We start from the raw sequence: 21,804 nt of genomic DNA, 5'->3' as shown, positions 1-21,804 counted from the left end.
TGACCATGAGGGAGGTTCCACTCCCTTTGCTAGCGCCCTCGTCTTCCTCCAGGTCTGGCACTCTTTTAACCCTTCCCTGAGTTGATTCAACTCAATAACCTTGCAGAAAATTAAATTCAAAAAAAGGTTAGCTTAATTGTTGAATCGAACCAGTTTACTGAACAATCAGACGACAACCACAGGTGGAGCAAGAGTGAGGCCGTATAACCTAAAGGTAGAGGGGTTGTTAGAAAGCTAGGAGGAACAGGACTTTCCAGGTTTTGAAACAGATGTACAACGTAACTTTATCTTTATACCCTTAGACCACTACAACTACAATAAAGGTAGTGTTCTAATAAACTTGACAAAGGTATATTGCAGTTAAAAAAAAACAAACCATATGAAATTCATTAAGTGACTCCTGTGGGACATACGTTTTGGATTAAGAGCTTTCCTGAGTCAATGTAAGAAAACCTATTTGCAAATCTTTGGCACAGAATGGAGGTTGCAGTAATTTTCACGAAAGACGAAAGACGAGGGTAAATGCACAAGCCTTCAGGAAGAGCCTTTTTCTTGAAGCCTTCAAGCTTTTTCAAAACAGGTGAGAAACAATACACCCTGGAATTAGATTCATTGCAGAAGCAGACAAACTAAGAGAATATAAATCAACAGAGAACAACACTTCAAGGTTTCAATAGTAGCAGTTTAAACAGAGGCATCATTTAAAACTGTAGGTGCTTTGCAACTGGGATCCATAGCTAGACATCTTAGTAGGGGTGGTGTCAGTGGAGTGGAAAGAACAGAGCAGATAGTGCAGAAACATCAAGGGCATATTAACACACTTCAATCTACACATTAGAAGGAAAGGAATTGGACATGACATTAAGGTGAAAAGCAGTGGCAAGAAATTTGCCTCTCCAGGATTACAGGAAAATTGAGAGTTAAAGATGGTCTATGAACACAGTCACCAGAAGCAATAGTTCACCACTTCCATCATCTTTAGATCATGTGACCATATGGATCATCTATCTGATCCAGCTGGAGACCAATGGAGTCAAAACATACGCACTGACACAAAAGCAAGACTAGCGAGAGGAGCAAGTAGCTTCAGAAAAACATAGGAGTGTTCCCTTCAGCAGCACTGAAGCACAGTCTTGATTAGCTATGCTGAAACTGTGGTGATGCCAAGCCAAAATTCTGGTGGGATGAATGGTTTGAACTGGCATAAACCTGCTCTGCTGACAGAAGAGGCAGCTCTATGCCTTGTCCCCATGTTGATCCTTAACCCAGCACAAACTTCTTATATAGCTGTGCAGTGAATTGGATCACGTTATTGACATAGCTGAAGATTATGGGAAGAAAGTAGCAAAAGGGAAGAAGTGTTTAACCTAGCACTACTTCTGAGGGAAGAAGTATCTTGGGCCGTGGTTTAATATAGTCAATCCAGTTTTAAAACTCCTGGTGCCAGATCAAAAATGATGGAGCTCTGTGATACAAAGCACTGATGCGATACAAATTGACTCTGCAGTTTGAATTTGTTTAAAACAAAGCCCCAAATGGAAGAAATAGCTTTATACTGGTGAGTTTTATGCTACATAGATCTCTATTCTCTTACAGTTGGCACAAAAGCAGCATAAGAGCACAAAAGCATTGTCAACTTTGTATTTTGTCTGCTGACTTAATTTAGTTCAAGTGTAACAGTGGCCTCGCATCTCACCCGGATCAGGTTGGTCCTGCTGAGTGACTCAGCGACGCAAACCTAATATTAAAGTTTAAGGACCTGTGTCTTCTTTGTACTCTGGTCAACAATTTCAGCACACGGTACAGTTTCCATCTTCATTGGTAAGAGGCCATACAGCTGAGGAGAGAAAACATGATGGTGGGTAAAGAGTATCTACAACATGCCCAGGTAATTGCGATGTTATTACTGTAGCCTTGTCCCACTTGCCCCTGTCCACAATTCGTATTTTTTGCCTGTATCTTTCATTAGGTTACATTTAAAACTGGGTCCCAACCTGCATGTTCAATGTTATTCCAGGACACCTTAAGTTAAAGACTTTGTAAGACTCATTTTGGCAGCGGTTATTGCCAATGCCTGAAACTGCATTTCTGTGTAATAACAGGTATTTTGCAGGGTGTTATTTGCCAGTGCTCTTCTGCAAGGATGGGGACTGTGAGTTCTTGGTTAGGAAACAGGACTTCCTACGGGTTCTGCAACATCTCTCCTAAAATTTTTACAGCGGGTGCTGCCAGGTCTTGTAATCTGATTGTGAGTTAGGTAAGTTATTATCCTCACACCTACTGGAGGCAAGGAACATACTGAGAATTTCAGCTGTCATTGGCACAAAGGCATTTGTGCTTGACTGTCCCAGCTGCAGAGGAATGTGAGACCACGACCTACCTGCACCCAGAGAAGCAGTCCCAGGTGCGCAATGAAAAGACACGTTGTAGGTGTTGTGGGTTTTTTTTACATTTGAGATTGATATTTAAATAACTTTTTCTGTCCTTTGGCTCTTTGTCAAGTGGGAGTAACAGGGTTATCTCACTTTACAGAGATGATTTGAGGCCAAAAGTCTTACAAGCACAAAACGCTTGACGTTTGAGTACTGAAAGCCATTTAACGCCTAGGCTGGAGGTTATCCTTTCTCCATGAAGCACGAACGGTAACAGCTCCTCCTCCAAGACCCAGGATTCAGAGACGGGGGCAAGCAGCGAGGCATGGAAACGCAAGAGAGGGAAACCAAACCGCTCCTGAGAGGGGGACAGGGCCCACGAAGCGTCAAAGGCACCCTCCGCTCCACAGAACTCTAGGGAGGCCCAAAGACACCGGCCAGCGGGGCCCGGGCAGAGAGCTCGGGCTGGAGGCGGCCGGGGGGGAAGGCCCCGACAACTCGCGGTGCCGCCGCTCCCCGCGGGTCCGAGGGCAGGCCCCGCGCTGCCGACGACCCCGCCAAGGGGCCGGGAGGGCACTTCTTCCCCTCAGAAGCGCTCGCCCCCCCCTCCCCCAGGCAGCAGCACCTCCCCGCCTCGACCCCCTCATCCGTTCGCGCAGGCGCGGTGCGGGCTGCCGCCACCGCGGCGCTTGCGCAGTGGGGCCGAGGCCTGGCGGGCGCGCTGGGTGCCGCGGGGCACCGGCACCGGCGGAAGGCGGCGCTGCTGCCACTGCGCGGAGCCCGCCCGGCCCCGACACAAAGACGAGGACAGCCGTGCTTCCCCCGCCCCTCGCGGCACCACATGGCGGCAGCGCCGCGGCCGCGCCTGGCGCCACCCCTGCGGAGCTAGGCCGGGGCGAGCCGCCGTCTTCTCCCGCCCGGTCCCGCCGCCTGCGGGAGGAGCGGAGCGGGGCCCTGCACAGCCCCGCCATGCTGCCCCCGGGTCGCCGCGCTCTCTGCCGCCCGCCGCACGCCCCCCGCCGCCGCCGTCGCCTGGCGGGGCTGCTGCCCGCGCTCCTGCTCCTGACGGCGCTGGGGGGAGGAGGCAGCGGCGCCGCGCTGCCCCCGGGCTGTAAGCACGACGGTCGCCCCAGGAGCGCCGGCAAAGCGGCGGCGGCCGGCGGCCCGGTGGAGGTGAAGGTAGTTTGCAGCAACCTGGAGCTCGCTCACGTCTTGCCTCCCGAGGCGCTGCCTAACCGGACGGTCACCCTGTGAGTACCGTCCCCGGTGGGGTGGACGGGGGGGGATGGGTGGGGGCATGGTGCGACGTGGACGGGGAGGAAGGGAGGGAGCGCCGGCCTGAGGTAAAATGGGGTCAGCGGGGGAGGGGGGGGGGGGCGCGCTTGAGCCCTTCTGTTGCCGGGGAAAGCCCCAGGAGCGGATTTTTGGGGGGTTGTGCTTTTCATGCTTTCCCTTAGCATCCCCAGGAGGGTGATTTGGAGGGGGGGGGGGGGGGGGAGTGTCCCGTCAGTCACCGGCGGGGCGGGCGGGGGACGCGGGGGGCTGCGCGGGGTGGTTCCGCCCCGCGCAGCCCCCCGCGTCCCCCGTCCGCCCCGCGGAGCAGCATCCCCGCACCCCTCCCTCGCTCCTTCTTCCTTCTCGGGGTTCCGCCGAAAAGGCTTGAGGCTGGTCGGAAAGCTTCGGTGTTCCTTTCCTAAAAGTGATTCCACAATTTTACTTTTTTTTTTTTTTTAAAAAAAAAAACCAAACAACCCAGAACTTCCCTGAATTTATTCATTTTTAATCTCAGGAGAGACTCGGCCTCGGGAGTACCGCGCTCTGAGGTAGTTTTAAGAACCGAGCGCGAATCGAGAGAGCGTGAGCCGCTTGGTGCCTGGTAGGCTCCGTGGGCCTGAAGTTTGGCGGTAGCTGACGGCAGCTTGTTCATTGCAACTCGCGATAAAACCGGCCGAAGGGGTTTATTTTGTTTTTTCTTTGGGGAAAAAAAAAGGTCGGTTTACTTTCGCGTAGCAGTAGGTGTGCTCTTTTTATGTGGAGGCAAGCCTAGGTCATCCATTTGAATAACAAGTTTCAAACAGGACGTGCAGCTTACCCTGAAGTAAGAAATATGTTGCTCTTCACATGTGCACACTCATGTCTAGGTGAAGAAATGATTTTCAAGTTGTTTTTCTTCCTGAGACATTAACTGGTCACTCTAGCAATGAAGTTCATAGAATCATAGAATGGTTTAGGTTGGAAAGGACCTTGAAAGATCGAATCCAATCCGCCACCCATGGGCAGGGACATCAGCAGCGCTGGATTTCATCAGTGGATGGCCCTGAAAGTGGAACCCTGTCCCTTCTTTGGAAAGCCTTGAAGTGCCTGTGCTACTGTGGGAAGATTGAAGTGCAACCAAGTAGCGTGCAGGAAGATCAATGGAAAGAGATTAAGTTATGAGGTCTAGCTTAAGATATTTATCTGTTTAACTGGAAATCACAGGTTTGAAAGATTTACCAGTAATCCGCATTTAATAAGCACAGAATTTATATAGTTCTGTCATGACAACAACAATCTGACGGCTGCTTTTGTGAGCTTTGACAGCACTGCAACACCAAGGAAGGGCTTCCGTCAGGAAGTGTTAGTGAGGCGTGGACCCAGTCAGTGGCAGATACATGGATCTGGACCTATGAGAAAAGGGAATGCCAAAAAAAAGGGAGGTGATTAAGGTCAAAGTAATTGTTCTTGCTTGGTAATCTGTAAGGGTCCAGAGACTGTTTCTGCGTGACCTGTGAGAAGTCACCAGAAATAGTCATATGTGACATCTCTGAAGTTGAAGACAAAGCAAAAAGTGGGTAGTGATGGCTGTTTGATTAACAAATTTAATTTAGTCTTTGTTAGTCTCAAATGCTTTGCAGCTGATTAACTGTTAAAAATACAGTATTATCCATTACAGTTTTGATAAAGGTAGATGTTAGTATGGTAGATACGCTGAAGTTGACTGTGGGTGTTTTTTGGTTCAGAAAAACTTGGAGCCACAGCTCTGATTGCTGTGAAAGACAAGCAGATATCAAACACAGCAGCCTTGCTGTGAACGGACGTTTGTTCATAACCGCAGTAACAGAAGAATTTGGAAGAATGGTTCATTTTTCATCTTGGTTTTCGTACTTCTTCGTTATCTAGAATGTATCTAGAGCATATCTACGTACATTAATTAGTTGCTTTCAGTTTTAACTGGCCTTTGAAGTTCATGACAACTTCTGAAACATTTATTTTTCCCTTTTAAATTTTTTAATAGACATAGCAAGAAGCAATGGTTTTGATTGTTATTTGTAGTAAGTATCATAACTGTGTTGATACAATTAATATGAACACGCACTTTGAAATTTTACTTAAATATAAGGCAAAGATTATTAAACCAATGTTCCTGCTTTTTCTGAGAGTGGATCGGTAAGTGTTGTGTTTCAGAGTCTTTCAAGTTTATTGACTTTTGAGGCATGACTTTCCATATATCCCAGAGGTGTGGGGTGGTTGGTTGTTTTTTTTTTTTTTGCTAAATCCTTGTTAACATGGTTGGAAAGTTTTGGTGATTTATGGGGTGTGTTGCCAAGTGCCATTTCACTAACATGTTGATTAGTAGTGGCTGGGTTAATCGTTATCTAATCTTTTGCCAAAAATTACTTAAAATTGTAGCACTTGGTGTATGGTGGAACGTTGTCTGTTTAGAGTCAAACTGCCCTGAGTTATCTTGAATCTTGATTCTTGTGGGATTCTTCTATTAAGATAAGTACTAGTTCTGTTATAGCTTTTTGAATTAGTGGATCACCGCCGAGATAAGTAGCTGAAAATAGATCAGCGTTGTGTAGATCATCTGCATTTTAATCCAGTTAATTTGCTTTTATGTTGGCTGTTATTTTGCACAAACCAATTTTAGGTAGGAAGACCTATATACTTTTATATAACTGTGGTTTTTGAGTGAGCTAGGAATGACTCAAATTAAGTGATTATTTTCATTTTGGAAATCCTGCTTCCACCTTACGACTGATGAAACTCTTAGACTTTCAGTAGATCAGCTGCTGTGCATTTAGCATTTACATTTTTTTTCCCCAGTGAAACATTTTTGAGGAGCAAAGTCTCTGAAAAGTGAGGAAAGAAGAGAAATAGTGGAAATTAGAATAAGTGAGTACCATCTGAGGATGCTGGCCAGGTTCTTTCATTCTTGCACACCACTGTAGTTCGTGGATAATAATGGTATTGGTAAGTTGGGTGAAGTCACTTAGTTTATGAAATGCCTTGGCATTTGTTTGCCACAAAGCATTTTATTGTCCCAATAATTTAGGTCAATATTAGTTAGAATCTTTAGTTACAACTCAGAAAAAAATATCCTAACTTGATTTAAATTGGTAAGAGACAAAGTAAGTATGTTTAATGAATGAGGAAAGAGAGCAAACACTGGAATAAGAGTATTAAAGTGTAAAGGGATGTCTGTGGGAAAAGTAATGTTTAGGATTTCTGGCAGTACTGTAAATTAGGATCCCTTTAGAATCCAGGTAGGATTAGCTGGTGCTTTACTGAGCAGTTAGGTCAAATTCCAAGGTGAATTCAACTTTAGTTATAGCTAAGGAAGGGACTTGTTTGTAACCTTATATAATAAAAACTGATTGGGATGCAAATAAAGGGTGTATCTAGTGAACGACATAGATGGCTTTGACCTTTGTAGTTTAACCGGCCAGATGAGATGCTTTTGGTGCGAAGATAAAGTAGTTGGGTGAATGTAACTTGGTGCTTTGTCTGACATACTCTGTGTTTCAACAGATGCTGAAGCTGTTGCCATGATTGGCATTTAGAAAAGAAATGCACTATGCTCTTGCAATAGAAATATGAGATAAGATACTCATTGCTGTTGTGTTTTTTTGATGCAAGCTCAAATTGTGATGTCATAACTTGTAGTAAATTAGCCATTACTTCATTCTTTAGAACAGAATGTGTAATTCCACTGAAGACAAGCCCTTGACATTGTCATCCTTGTTATTTGTTGAGAATTTTAATTATGCATTACACATGGGTTACTACATTGGAACAGGAATCTAAATGAACAGAGGAAAAGCATATATATTCAGTAAGAATTGTGTTTCTGAATCAGGAGCCTTACTGGTCTGTAAACAACTTTCCTTACCCACATATCCTGATAGGAACATGTGAGTATCAGTGTTTGCACTTACAAGTGTTAGAATTTACAAGCCAGAGTGTTAGCCTGGCCTGGTGTTCAGAACTGTTCAAAGTTCAAAGAACCTCACTAGGTGGCTGTTGAGAAATATCTAAAAATGTCAACAGTTTTTGTCCAGCTCCTAAATATAACTATGTTCATTAAGCACCTGAGAGGCATACTGATTTGGCCCTCCAGATATCTGCGCAGCCTTTCCATTTGTAACACAAATTCCTAAATTCCAAAAGTTTTAAAGCAAAAGGTCGCTCATATTGTATGGAGTCACTTAGAGTCATAGAATGCTGTGGGTTGGGTTGGAAGGGACCTTTAAAGGTCATCTAGCCCAACCCCCTGCAGTGAGCAGGGACATCTTCAACCAGATCAGGTTGCTCAGAGCCCCGTCCAACCTGACCTTGAATATTTCCAGAGATGGGGCCGCCACTACCTCTCTGGGCAGCCCATTCCAGTGTTTCACCACCCTCACTGTAAAAAATTTCTTCCTTACATCCAGTCTAAATACCCTTCTTTTAGCTTAAAACCATTACTTTTTGTCCTTTGGCAACGGGCCCTGCTAAAAAGCCTGTCCCCAGCTTTCCTGTAGGCCTGTTCACATACTGAAAGGCCGCACTAAGGTCCTCCTGCAGCCTTCTCTTCTCCAGGCTGAACAGCCCCAACTCTCTCAGCCTTTCCTCACAGCAGAGGTGTTTCATCCCTCTGACCATTTTTATGGCCTCCTCTGGGCCCGCTCCAACAGTTCCATGTCTTTCCTGTGCTGAGGGCCCCAGAGCTGGATGCAGGACTCCAGGTGAGGTTTCACCAGAGCGGAGCAGAGGGGCAGAATCCCCTCCCTGGACCTGCTGGCTGCGCTTGTATCACAGTGTGTGATTATGTTGTAATTACATGAATTACGTGTATGTGAATATGAATTATGTGAATTACGTGAGTAATGTTTTCCTCCTTACAGAAAAAGTACTCTTCAAGTTTTAAAAAGAAAGCAAATAGTGAATATGTAGTGACATATATTTATGATTTTTAATATTCTTTTTTTGAGGCATGATCTGATGGTTTGCTAAACTGTTTTCGTTTCCTTTGTTTTACTTAGTTGGGCCTTTCTCTGTTACCTGTTTGGAAAAAAGTGTCTTTTACCAAAATACTGACAAAACAGGAAGTACAGGCATAGTAAATGTCTTCTGTGGAAACTTGCCTCTCCATTTGAAGTACATTTCCATTATTAGTTTGAAGGTACTCTTGACAGCTAATCCCTTTTTTGTTAAAATAGTTTATTTTAGACTGTTCTAAGTGCTCAATACTAATAACTTGAGCAGTGATAACATTTTTTTAAGACACAAAGGGCTAATAACTCCCATTAAAACTTACCTTAAAATTTCCTTCAGTCAGTGGGTATACGGACTATGCAAAATAGATTTTACTCGTGAGCACTTGGCAGTACAGAGACAGTACTTGAGAATTGTTGTATCCACAATTTAGTAATTCACAAGTGTGTGTGCATGTGTTTTTATCAGTGACATCTGCCTCCTAAAAATCATTAGGGATGTTTCATTTACTGTTGGGCTTCTATTCTAGTAGTCCTATAGAGTTTACATCTGTTAAATTTTGAGTATGTCTTTTACCTTGTTGAGAAGATAGCAATCCACATTCAAAAGCACATTTGTGCTTTTCTGTATGTGCTGTTTCAACATTGATTCAGTTTTTGTGGGGTTGTTATTCTAGGATATTGAATACATACAGTGTTCTTTCATGATTGTATGATATTTTGTGTCTATTTGAGTATTGCAAGAAAGTTCTTAGGTCACAATTTGAACTGTGTTTTCTTCTAAATTGCAATATTTTGTTCTACCTAAATAGCTTTTTGATTTCAGAAGACATCATGTTGCGTTGCTACTAAGTATCCACTGGGATATCCAGGAAAATTTGAATAGTATTCTCTGGTTTCTTTTAGTGTTACAGTAATGGCTTTAACATGCGTAGTGGGATGTAACTGGTAATAGTCTTCATGAAATAATGATTATATCGATGCACGTTGATTTTTTTTTTTTAAGATTATTCTTTTATATAAGCATTTTTAATTTTAATTGTTCTAGGTGCCTTTCACAATAAGATTATTGTACTTCTGGTTAAATACATGACATCATTAGAAATATGGCTTCTGTACCGTAAATACAACTGTAGGCAGTTGTTACAAGCCTGGGGCTCAGATTTTGAATGAGAGCTATGTATTGATTAGTGCTGAGTTAAAAATAAGGGAGGAGGAAAAAGATAAGTTCTGCAGAATTCTGGAGAGCAAATTTAAATTTTTGTAATGAAGACAGTTTTTTAAAATTTTCTGAGCCACAATATTAATGTAGAGTTGTCAAATACCTTTATTGCCGTCAAAATACACATATAAGCCATGCCCTTTATGTGTTCATTAACCCTTTAGTGAGTATTAAGTATTGAATGCATTAGACTGTATGTAGCTTTAGGAAGAGAGATTGTAATTTTCAGGTCTAATACTTTTTTATTTTATTGTTGTCTTTTACTGATCAGTAGTACTCCTGTTTTTGCTTCAGTTTGGCAAAACTGCAAAATATTAACATTCAAAAGTTAATGCCAAGAGTTAAAGAAATAGAACTAGAATTTGTACCACAGTGATGAATGAAGAATGAGCAGCTACATGTGTCTCATTCCTTTTTGCTTACAGTTTGTTCATGTTTCAAAGGTTATTTTTGTAATCAAAAAGAAGTGTGGAGCTGCAAGACTAGATTTTTCAGAATTTAATGGTTCCCAGATGTACTTTGCATGGGCTAGATATGTTGCAGGTTCATGGAGTTGTCATTACTGCCGTATTTATTCTTTATCTTCACTATAATAGTCTCTCTAATTTTTGAATCTATGCAGTTTAAATGCTTTCTTTGTACCAGTAGTTAATCCATGAAGATTAAAAATAGTTGAACATTTCTTTTCATTAGTAATAATAAATTGTCTTAAATTTTAGAACTTCAGAGAACTAAAGTATATTTTTGTTTTTCTTTCTGCAGTGAGAGGGTTAATGAATTTTAAATATTAATTTGTAAAATGTTCAGCAGTGAAAACTGCAATGTCTTGCTACCCTTAGAGTGCTACAATGGGACAGATCATGTCCATTAATTACTGTTTATGTGCATCCCTGTGGTGTGACTCCTCCTTCGGTAATGATGCGGGGCAGGTCCCTTGGTGCAGTACAGTACTGTCCTACTGATCTCCAGGCTGCCTTAGAGCGAATGGGATGCCGGTGCACTGCAGTGCAGAGCTGCTAGGTCCCAAAGTGGTGTAGTTGCTTTGGTGGTGTATGTGATCCAAGCTAGTCAGCCAGTTCTGGCTGGGCTGCGGAGTTGTCACTGTTGGAGTAGGAACTTGACGAACTAAGAGCTTATTTTGGCAAAAAAAACCCCAAAACAAACCAAACATAATAAATGCAGATTGATTAAAGACGTTTAAGAGGTAGGCAGCTTAATTCCACAATTCTGCCTGCACTGGACAGTGTATTCTAGGATTCATCCAGGCAGATCTCTAGCATTGCAGCTTTATCTAGGTGGCCATGGGCTGCGCTGTCCTCAGATACTTTGTCGAAGAGTACCATATGTGTCCTCTGCTAGGTCAGTTCAATCTAGGTGAATAAAAAGATGCTTTGAGGTAGCGGGACGGAGGTTAAGGTCTAGATGTAGAGTGAAGAAGGGCATTGAAATCTGTTTAAAAAGCTGGTACTACTGCTGGGAGCTGGGGAGGAGCAGAGATGGAAGGGAGGGTTTCTTTGGATGGATGTGTTGGTTATGGAGATGGAAAATAAGAAAGACTTCAGAGGGAATGAAGGCAAGAGCAGATAAAGTGCTTGAAGGGTGAGTGTAACTGGCTTAGAATGACATGGGCAAGAATTTTTGGAAGTTCAGCAGCTACCCACAAAATCAGTAAAGGTAGGGTTAGTGACTGGATGCCAGTAGGAGAAGATTTATCATACAAGGATATGGTAGTGGTAGAACACGGGCTGGGAAAACTCTCCTCGTATTGTCTACGTGATGTGCTATTTCGATCTGAGGATATGAACATAAAGTCTTCTGTCTGTCAGATACAATAACTCATTATTAGTTAGCCCGTGCTGTTATAGAATAGGATTTACCTTGAAACTTAGTATCAGGCAGAGTTTCCAAGTTATCCTCAGATTTCTAAAAGCATTCCAAACAACTGGTTCTGGTACCTTGAACTATTGTTACAGGATAACAGCCTCTGGTGTTAACAAGAATTTAAACCCCTTCTCAAAATTGTGCGTCAGCGGGTTCATTAAAGTTTTTGTAGGTTGCAGTGAGCTGGCTTTATAGCTCTGTGCTGGAGGAGGGAGGTCCCTTTCTGCCTTCTCTTCCTGGTTCTGCAACGTGGATGCTCAGGAGCAAGGGCGGGGGAAAGGAGATCTCCCCCTGTGAGTGTGCAAAGTTACACTAACATCCAACTGCCTGTAAAACTGTAGCCTGAACTGGAGCTGATGTGTTTGTAGCTTCACCTCCCAGTCTCTTGCTGTGTGGGTGTGGTTTTCGCTCCCCCCCCCCCCAGCTGCTGTGCTAGTATTTGTCTGGCTCCATGCCTAGTCATTTCAGGGAGCTAAAAGATCCAAAACCTGTTGACTTCTGTAGGATTAGGATATAAATTTTTGTGAAAATGTGTCTTCATGTGCCAGCAGTTGATGTGAAGTGCTTGCTAACATGTCTAGACAAAGCACTTTCTAGAGAGACCTGTACCTGACAGGAAATGTAAATACATGTGAGACTGGGCGTGACAGCATGTGCTGTAATTAATACTCCTGTGATATGACACAGAAACTATTGACTGTAACAGTTTATATTAGGAGAGTGGCTAGGCGTCTGTGTGTGCAGTATTTCCTGTGAAGCAAGTTACTCTCTTGCATGTATGTATGGCGATTGCAGGGGTAGGGTAAACTTGCGCTAAACTGCAAGTCAGTGAGAATCCTGAAAAGTGTACATCTGATGGATAAGAAGTGGGAAATGCAGGAGGGAGCAGAAGGGAGAGCAGTAAGGCGGGAGGTTATTACAGACAAAATTGGTCATCGTCTCTTGAACTAATGAAGATGCTACAGATGAGAAGGGACCAGAGAGAACTTGGAGGAAGCTTTCCAAAATGTGGTGGTCAGAAGGGTTAGGTTACCAGTGCTTTTGGTTAGCTTTAGAAATGGCAATTCAGAGTTAGAGTTGGAAGAAATTGAATATTGCTGTGTCCTCTTAATTTTCTACCTAAGGGCAGGCTTTCTGACCTGGGATAAGTAGTAGAAAGAGAGGTGTGGTTGGTAAGGTCATCATTTCACAAGAATTTATTTTGATAGTAGTATCACTTTCGGCTACATTGCTACTTGTTCTTGCATTCTGTTTTGCCCCTCAGTTCTGTGCTGCTTCTAAGATGATTTTTGTTTAGTACTTTTACATGGAAAAGTCACTATAGGTACTCCAGTGATTTGCACTGTATTTCACTAGAAATAAAGAATTTCACAGAATCGCAGAATGTTTGGGGTTGGAAGGGACCTCTGTGGATCATCTAGTCCAACCCCCCTGCCCGAAGTAGGGTCACCTACAGCAGGCTGCACAGGACCTTGGCCAGGCGGGTCTTGAATATCTCCAGAGAAGGAGAATCCACAACTTCTCTGTGCAACCTGTTCCAGTGCTCCGTCACCCTCAGAGTGATGAAGTTCTTCCTCATGTTCAGACGGAACTTCCTGTGCCTCAGTTTGTGCCCATTGCCCCTTGTCCTGTTGCTGGGCACCACTGAAAAGAGTCTGGCCCCATCCTCCTGACACCCACCCTTCAGATATTTGTAGGCATTTACAACATCCCCTCTCGGTCGTCTTTTATTCAGGCTGAACAAGCCCAGCTCCCTCAGCCTCTCCTCGTAGGAGAGATACTCCTGTCCCCTCATCATCCTCGTAGCCCTCCGCTGGACTCTCTCCAGTAGCTCCTCATCTTTCTTGAACTGGGGAGCCCAGAACTGGACACAGTACTCCAGATGGGGTCTCACTAGGGCAGAGTAGAGGGAGAGGATAACCTCCATCCCTAATTTCCATCGCTAAAGAATGGTTTGTCCTTAAAGACAGGCAATAAATAAAGCATGTGGACACATACTGAATGTCAAGGAAAAAATATCTTTAATAGCAGTGCACAAAGTGAGCATCGTTGCCTGAATGATGCAGGGATTGTGTGGGAAAGAAGTCCATCATATAAAGTTAGCACATTGCCATTTGAAAATGGAGCGATATAAATAGAAACAATTTTAATTCTGTAATTTCATTACTTCTGAGTGTTTTAGTTTACAATCTTAATAATGTTTAATGTGCATAATAATGAAATAGCACAGGAAATCTTTTATTTGTTGGAGACTTCTGTTTTGCAAATGATTCATTGCTAAGCTTCCTCAATTCTAATGTTTTTGTGATATTGGAAAATGCTGTCTTCTTTCGTTAGGGGCTTTGGAAAGATTCATAATCTTTTTCTCAGTATATAGCTTTTGGAGTGTTTTTATTTCAGAGTTACTTTTAAGCAAGTACTGTTCGTGTTCTGCTCAGTTCATTACTTATGTTTCTTTCCCTTTGACACCAGTAACTCACTAGAAGGCAGTATACTAACTGTTGAAAAATACTGGGTTTATATCCTTGTTAAATCACAGCTTCTACAAGATAAACTTCAAAGAATGTATTTCTTTCTGCATGTTCATGGCTTTCAGTAGAAAGCATTTTTCTTAGTTGTACAGATGGTTATTTTAGTTCAATTTTTGCTGGTGGCTGCTTCCCAGTCCTTAGAGTATACACCCATCATCATGAAATGTTCTGATATATTTTCTGTTTCCTGGCTTTATTTGAGTCTCTTAAAATGTGTTCTGGAAGCTACTTCAGCATTCAGCTAAAAGTTACACTGTCTCCCTGTCTTCGTACAGGCTTCTTCGAGGCCATTTTGATTATTTTGTAATAGTGTTAATAGATGTGTGTATGTTTTAATGGTATCCTATGAAGGGATCCATTTGTAGAGTTTGGAGATGCATTCTAAATTCCAGTCTAGTTATCTTAGTGATGGTTGTTTTATAGCTGACAAGCCAAAACTGTTTCATAGAACAAAACTTTTTTCACTTAGTGCTTCTCACATTATTCTAACAAACCAGCCTTGATTTTTTTTTTTTTTTCCTCTGATGTATCAAAAAGAAAAGGATGATTATATGACCTGTAGTATCAGTTGCTAAAACTCTTCATAGTACAAAGGACAGACTATGGGTTTGACTGCGTAGTTGTGTTTTGCATGCTAGCAGCTGGGCATCCATTGCTGAAGGTCTTGCTGGTAAGTTAGAGCCAGAGTTGAATTTCTTTGCAGAGTTTTGCCAAATTCTTCTGTAAATATGGAGCAAAATGGAAACAGGGCTGTCAGATCCAAGCTCTATTCAACCAAGAATGTTTCATCGATGTTCTTGGAATGAGTGAAAAGTTGGGGTGGTTTTTGGTTTCTTTTGGGGGTATGTGAGGGTGTGTTTTTTCGTCTTGAGGTGCGTTGTTTCAGATCACCTCTTTCTCTGCAACCATTCTGCTCAGTCAAAGGAGAGGGAAATGTGTTGCTTTAACGTAACTTCAGATGTTGTCCATAACACTTCCTAGAACCTACTTTTCATCTGCCTTTTCCAAGTTTTTTGTGTTAATTCCTGTGGGTGTGAGTGTGTCTGCATGCGGTAGTTCCACATTTTATTTTCTGTTATGTAAGGGCTGGACAAGCAAAATGTGTTTGTTCCAAGCAGATATTGTTCATCATTTAAAACTAAAAAAAAAAAAAAAAAATGTGATTTGGAGCTTGTAAGACATGTATGGAGCAGCAGTGACATTGAGCTGTGGAAAAACCTTCATGACATCTCCGGGTTCATCATTTACGTTGCAAAGTCACTTGTTGAATGAGAATTGAACAACGTGGGGGTCAGTGGAGATCTGTAGCGCTCTGCCATTTACCCTTTAAACTTTTCAGTGATGGAAAAGTTTGCATATTTTCAGAATTACTTGCCTCTTAGGAAGAATTATTGTCCTAAACTAGTGATTTAGAATTATTGATCACAAACAATTTTTTGTGTCCAAGTAGTACATAACAGTTCATCATTTCACTGTACTTTAATGCACAGAAGTTGTGAAAGTGACTGTAAAACGTCTGCTTTGAGCTGAATGCTTTATTGTGTTTTGTCATCTTGTGCCACATCCCTTAACACTTCAAATAATGTATAAGCTAAATATATTAATAGCAAGTTTTAAATTGCAGTTTTTTAAAGATTACACTTACAGCATTTTTAACTGTGATGAAATGTCTTATGTTATATGGAGTGTTGTAAAATCTATCATTTATTGTACTAAACCTTTATGGTTGAGCAACTAACAGCCTCTGCAGAGAAAATACTAAATCAGGCTAACTATAATTTGTACATGACACTCCAGAGAGAAATTTACCTAGTGCAAAGATATTCAAAGGCTTCTACTTTAGGCTTATTATTTTATGGGCAATGTCAGAAAACTTTTTTTTTTTTTTTAACAGAACTGTAATTTTTATTTAGTTTAAATTTAGTTCAGTCAGTTATAGCTACTTTTGAAGTGGTTTCTGCTCCATTTCGAATAGCTACTTTTTCTGGAAAAAGGACGGATAAAATCAATAAATTTTAAGATTAAGTCAATTATAACTAAGATACAAATTATTTCTGTGCTACCAAAGATCGTAGTTTGTTTTTTTGCTTGTGTTCACTTGGATGTTTTCTGTACCTCCTGTTTTTTCTTCTTGTTTTATCCATAAGTTTGAAACTGGTCTGTGTTTTTTCTTGATGCTGCTGTTATGCCTTAAGTTCAGTTTGCATTAACTATTAATGAGGTTTTTTATAAGCTCCTTCATTTATTTGTTTTTCTTCCTGCATATGTTTCTGAAACCAGGAAGCATGTTGCAATAAGGGTGTACTTTGCTGTGGATAGATTTGGTTTGCAGAATGAATCCTGTACCTACCATTTCTACAAATAATACTATTTAGGTTAAAACCTTTTTCTCTTTGAGTAGAAGTGAAAGTAGTTTCAAAGACTTTAGGATGTGTGATGTTAATGCTTCAGTTAAATTTTACTAGTTTTGCAGTCATTCCAAGTTTTAGATTATTATTATTAATATTCTCATCATATTTACCAAACTTGCAGTCTTACAAATGTATATTCTGTTACATTTTGGGCCTTCCTTAATACAAAGATTTCTTAAAATATGTGTAGATTTTTGAAGAGTGCCCGGGCTTCCTTGATTTGTGTATCTGTTTTTAAAAATTATTCTCTGTGTTTCATTTGTTCAGTCATCTAGCTTATCACAGCTGCAGCCAAGGGGCAATTTTCCTTCTTTCCTTCTTGTAAGGTAGCTTAATGTATCTGATTCTAGAACTGTATTTTCCTAAGAGGGAATTTTCTTGGCTGACACTCTAGTGGATGGTACAGGCATCATAGGCACATACAACAGCAAATTCTCAGTATTACTTTTAAGTATTTTTTTTCTTATCCTTTCTACCATTCCTGTGATCAGTCTTCACCCTGGTTTAGCTGACTGTGTAGCGTACTCTGTTGATCACACTTTTGTGGTTGACACATAAATTAATCTCTTGGAAGATGCCTTGGGTAAATGTGTAGTTTATTGTTCGTTGCTTGTGGAGCAGTGGGCACCAGGGATGACTTGAGATAAGCTACAGAAATACATGGTATGACTATAAGGGGAGGAGGAGGAATGGGATCTCCTCCTTTTAGCATCAGAACTGTTACCTTGGTTGAATGATTTAATCTTAACTTCAAGAATTTTCAAAACTTCCATCTGTCAGCCTGGAAGTGGAAAGATTTTCAAGTAATTTCTTCAGCTGTCTTCATTCTGTGTATGTGAGATTGAGAGAGATTCACTCAAAGCCACAGCTTTGAGACAAAAAATTTTCTGTCCTGTGTTTGTCTAAAACAGAGTCTTGAGGCAGTTACTTCATCCCCATTTTTAAAAAGGGAAAAAGGAGGACCTGGAGAGCTATAGGCCAGTCAGTCTCAGCTAAGGCACATGGATAACAAGGAGGTGACTTGGGACAGCCAACATGGCTTCACCAAGGGCAAATTGTGCCTGACCAACTTGGTATCCTGCTATGATGGGGTTACAACGTTGATGGACAAAGGGCGGGCAACTGACATCGTCTGCCTGGACTTGTGCAAGGCATTCGACACTGTCCCGCATGATGTCCTTGTCTCTAAATTGGAAGGACATGGATTTGACAGATGGACCACTTGTTGGATAAGGAACTGGCTCGATGCACGCGTTCAAAGAGTTGCAGTCAATGGCTCGATGTCCAGGTGGAGACCAGTGACGAGAGGTGTTTCACAAGGGTCGGTACTGGGGCTGTTGCTGTTCAATATCTTTGTTGATGACATGGATAGTGGGACTGAGTGCACCCTCAGCAAGTTTGCCGATGACACCAAGCTGTGTGGTGTGGTTGACACGCTGGAGGGAAGGGATGCCATCCAGAGGGACCTTGACAGGCTGGAGAGGTGGGCCTGTGTGAACCACATGAAGTTCAACAAGGCCAAGTGCAAGGTCCTGCACATGGGTTGGGGCAATCCCAAACACAAGTACAGGCTGGGTGGAGAGCGGCTTGAGAGCAGCCCTGAGAAGGACTTGGGGGTACTGGTGGGTGAGAAGCTCAACGTGAGCCAGAAATGTGTGCTTGCAGCCCAGAGGGCCAACCGTATCCTGGGCTGCATCAAAAGAAGCATGGCCAGCAGGTCGAGGGAGGGGATTTTGCCCCTTTATTCCGTTTTCGTGAGACCCCACCTGGAGTACAGCATCCAGCTCTGGGGCCCCCAACATAGGAAGGACATGGATGTGTTGGAGCGGGTCCAGAGGAGGGCCACGAAGATGATCAAAGGGCTGGAGTACCTCTCCTACGAGGACAGGCTGAAGGAGTTGGGGCTCTTCAGCCTGGAGAAGAGAAGGCTCTGGGGAGACCTTATAACAGCCTTCCAGTACCTGAAGGGGGGGCTACAGGAAGGATGGAGAGGAACATTTTACAAGGTGTGTAGTGATAGGACAAGGGGGAATGGCTCTAAACTGAAAGAGGGCAGATTTAGATTATATATTAGGAAGAAATTCTTCACCATGAGGGTGGTGAAACACTGGAACAGGTTGCCCAGAGAAGTTGTGGCTGCCCCCTCCCTGGCAGTGTGGAAGGCCAGGTTGGATGGAGGCCTGAGCAACCTGGTCTGGTGGAAGACGTCCCTGCTCATGGCAGGGTGGTTGGAACTAGATGATCTTTAAGGTGCCTTCCAGCCCTTACCATTCTGTCATTCTAGGAAAACTACTTAGCATAATATGTGGTTGTGTCAAAATGATGTTGTTTTCATGGAGTGGTATTTCTGTAGTTTAGTTTTTATATTATTCATAATGTGTATTGAAGTACTAATCCTTGTCATTAGATAATAAAATTTATGCATTGGAGGAAAGAGAATTCTGTGTATGTATTTGGTTTATGCCTATTGTAAAGGGTGTCTGAAAGATGTAGTAGACTGGAAAGAATTTTCCTAGTAGCAGTTGCTAAGTGCAGAAGTAGTTATCCAGCCTAAAGATGTAATTGGTGTAAGTGAAGAAGTGCACAGACACGTTGGATCTGCAGGATGTGTTTGATAGAAGACCTGTCTGAAATTGAAGTGACTGTAGCAGAAGTTATGGGAACAAACTGACAGTGAGGAAATTTCCAGGACAAGATGGTTTGCACTTTTTTAGAATAATTCAGGGATGAAAAAGTCAAATGATGAATGTCTGAAGTCTTGCTTGGAGTGAGCTTGATTTTTGAGGACTGGAGGGGTGACAAATGCTGATTGTCATAAATGCATCAGGAGCTTAGGGGAACTGTGTGGTTCCAAGTCTGAAGTTTGTGTTGAAGAAATCAGTACAATTCACAATAAAAGTATTGGATACAGGAATAAAGAGAGAGGGATATACTCTGGAAAATTTACATCTCCTGTAATGGGAAGCTCTTCCCCACAAACCTTTGGAGTTCTTCAGAATCAGCAAAATATTTACAAGGATGATCCATTTGATATAATGAGATATAGATAGATGCTTTTCCAAAAGGCATCTCAGTCCCTTGCCAGAGACATTTGATGAAAATAGTATGTCAGCGTAAAATGGAAAATCGTATGAACAGCTAACTTGCTGAAGGATAAGAAGTGGACGTGGAAGTAAATGGTTAGCTTTCTAAGTGGAGTGGAGTCTTAGAGACCTGTAATGCATGATATATTTCTTAATGACCTGTTAAACAATGTGAGTTGGGAGGTTGACCGAGTTTGGTGAGTTTCTTGATGCAAGAAGGATGAGGGTAAAGTGAAGAATTTTTGAAGAAGTTGATAAAATTAATAATTGGACAATAAAATGGCAGCAGCAGCACGTTGTAGAAAAATGGAAATTGTACTTCATATAAAAGAAGCTGTCTTCATATATAAGGTAATGGGCACTGAGCTGACCGTAAATCTTCAGTTGTTAGAACAAGTGGTGAAGGCAGATCATATGTTAGGAATTACCAGGAAAACTGTAGGAAACAAAACAGAGCATTATTATTGTATTATGTAGGTTTGTGACTTGTCTGTGTGACTTCAGTTCTGGTGATCTTACTTGAGAATTTTTTCAGTATAATATAGCTGGAAAGAGCTCAGAAATGATTGAGGTGTCACAAAATGACTTTTGTGTGAAGAGTAAGTAAAATATGAATCTTCCCTCTGGCAGGAGACCACCTAGGTTTCTACATAATTACAGATGCTAAAGAGAGGGTAGGTAGGGATTGATTACTGCTTGTTTCAGTATAAGAAGTGGGGAGCATCAAATGAAGCTAGCAGGAGCTATGTTCAAATTTAGTAAGATGAGGTATTCTTTATGGAACAGAGCTTTGTACTGCAAAACCCTTCATAAGGAGTGTTGTGGATGCCAAAATTTTACGTGGTTCAAAAGGAAAATAGGCTTTTTTGTGGCAGAGAAATATGTAGCTGTATAGCAAGCGGGTCCTTCTAAGTAAGAAAGCATGCAGCCATGCCAGGGATTTCCTAACTTGAGGATAATTTGTGTCTGCAGATGGCTGTGGTTGGAGAATAGGATACTTGGCTAGCTGGGCCTCATCCAGTTATTCGTGTGGAAAAGGGAATTTGCGGTTGCGTGTTACTTCAAGAGAAGAAAGGATAGATAAAAGTGAAGGAGTGCTTGCTGAGTTTATTTGAAGATGTATTAAAAAAGATTGCATTGAGGAGAAGGATGAGTGTGTGAAGGGTGGCTGGGAAAGGTGGTGCAGCGTGGGAGAAGTGAGTGTCTGCAAGTGGCTGAGGGTGGCAGCAGGGGAAATCGGAAACAGGCGATGTGCTGTGTGGTTTTGAAAACCAAAATGAGCGTGGAGGAGCAGAATGTTGAATGTGTGGATTGGTTGTTTTCTATTTTTTATTACTCCAATTCTAATGTTTTATTATGATAATCCTATATAGATGTACTTTCTTTCATATGCTAATTATGTAAGCCTGCATGGTACTTAGGGCACATAAAGTAGAAAAACCTCTTGTTTATAATATTTAAGCGGTGCTGTTACATACACCTCAGACAATGAGCTAGGAACTGTAGTTTGATATAAAGGCTGTTAGACGAATAAGATTTACACCAGAAGCGTAAGCTGCAGCAAATAATGTTGTTACCCAACTTATAATATATTGTTCTTGTCTGTTTTTGTTTACAGAATTCTGAGTAACAATAAAATAACAGAGTTGAAGAATAGTTCCTTCTCTGGATTACACCTTCTTGAAAGATTGTAAGTGCTTCTTAAAAAGCTATTTTCAGTTACAAAATTAAGTGATAAACTGTTTATGTTTCATTAATAGTTCTCAGACCAAAATGTCTTATTTAAGAGATGTGTTCTTGCTGTATTTTGATGTGTTTTTTCATGATTGAAGAGCTAACATAGTTAAGTGTTCTCTTCATGAATATGAATGTCATGTAACAGCACAAAGGGATAATCTCACCTGCAGGTGAGATTAGGGCAATTTCAGTAGGAAGTTCACTGGAATGCTGTGATGACTGGATTTTCTTTTTTTTTTTGTTGCTGGTCTCATAATTTGACAATTTACATTGTAAAGAATTATTTCTATAATTTCTTTTCTCATGAAGCATCAAACACCTTATCAAACAA

The 21,804-nt window shown here is 41.8% G+C and overlaps 1 protein-coding gene across 1 annotated transcript in view; it reads left to right on the top strand.

The window, feature by feature from the left end:
• The first annotated feature begins 3,341 nt into the window (after nucleotides 1-3,341).
• The window catches only part of ADGRA3 (adhesion G protein-coupled receptor A3), a 63,499-nt gene continuing 45,036 nt past the window's right edge, over nucleotides 3,342-21,804 (top strand). Inside the window, exons 1-2 of the mRNA XM_075420627.1 lie at nucleotides 3,342-3,622; nucleotides 21,355-21,426. Coding sequence (XP_075276742.1) covers nucleotides 3,342-3,622; nucleotides 21,355-21,426 — 353 coding nt within the window. The remainder of the gene's footprint in view (nucleotides 3,623-21,354; nucleotides 21,427-21,804) is intronic.

Source organism: Opisthocomus hoazin, chromosome 5 (genome assembly GCF_030867145.1).
Source record: "Opisthocomus hoazin isolate bOpiHoa1 chromosome 5, bOpiHoa1.hap1, whole genome shotgun sequence".
Taxonomy (NCBI): Eukaryota; Metazoa; Chordata; class Aves; order Opisthocomiformes; family Opisthocomidae; genus Opisthocomus; species Opisthocomus hoazin.
The sequence above is the reverse complement of the archived record's forward strand: the minus strand, read 5'-3'. Positions and strand labels throughout refer to the sequence as shown.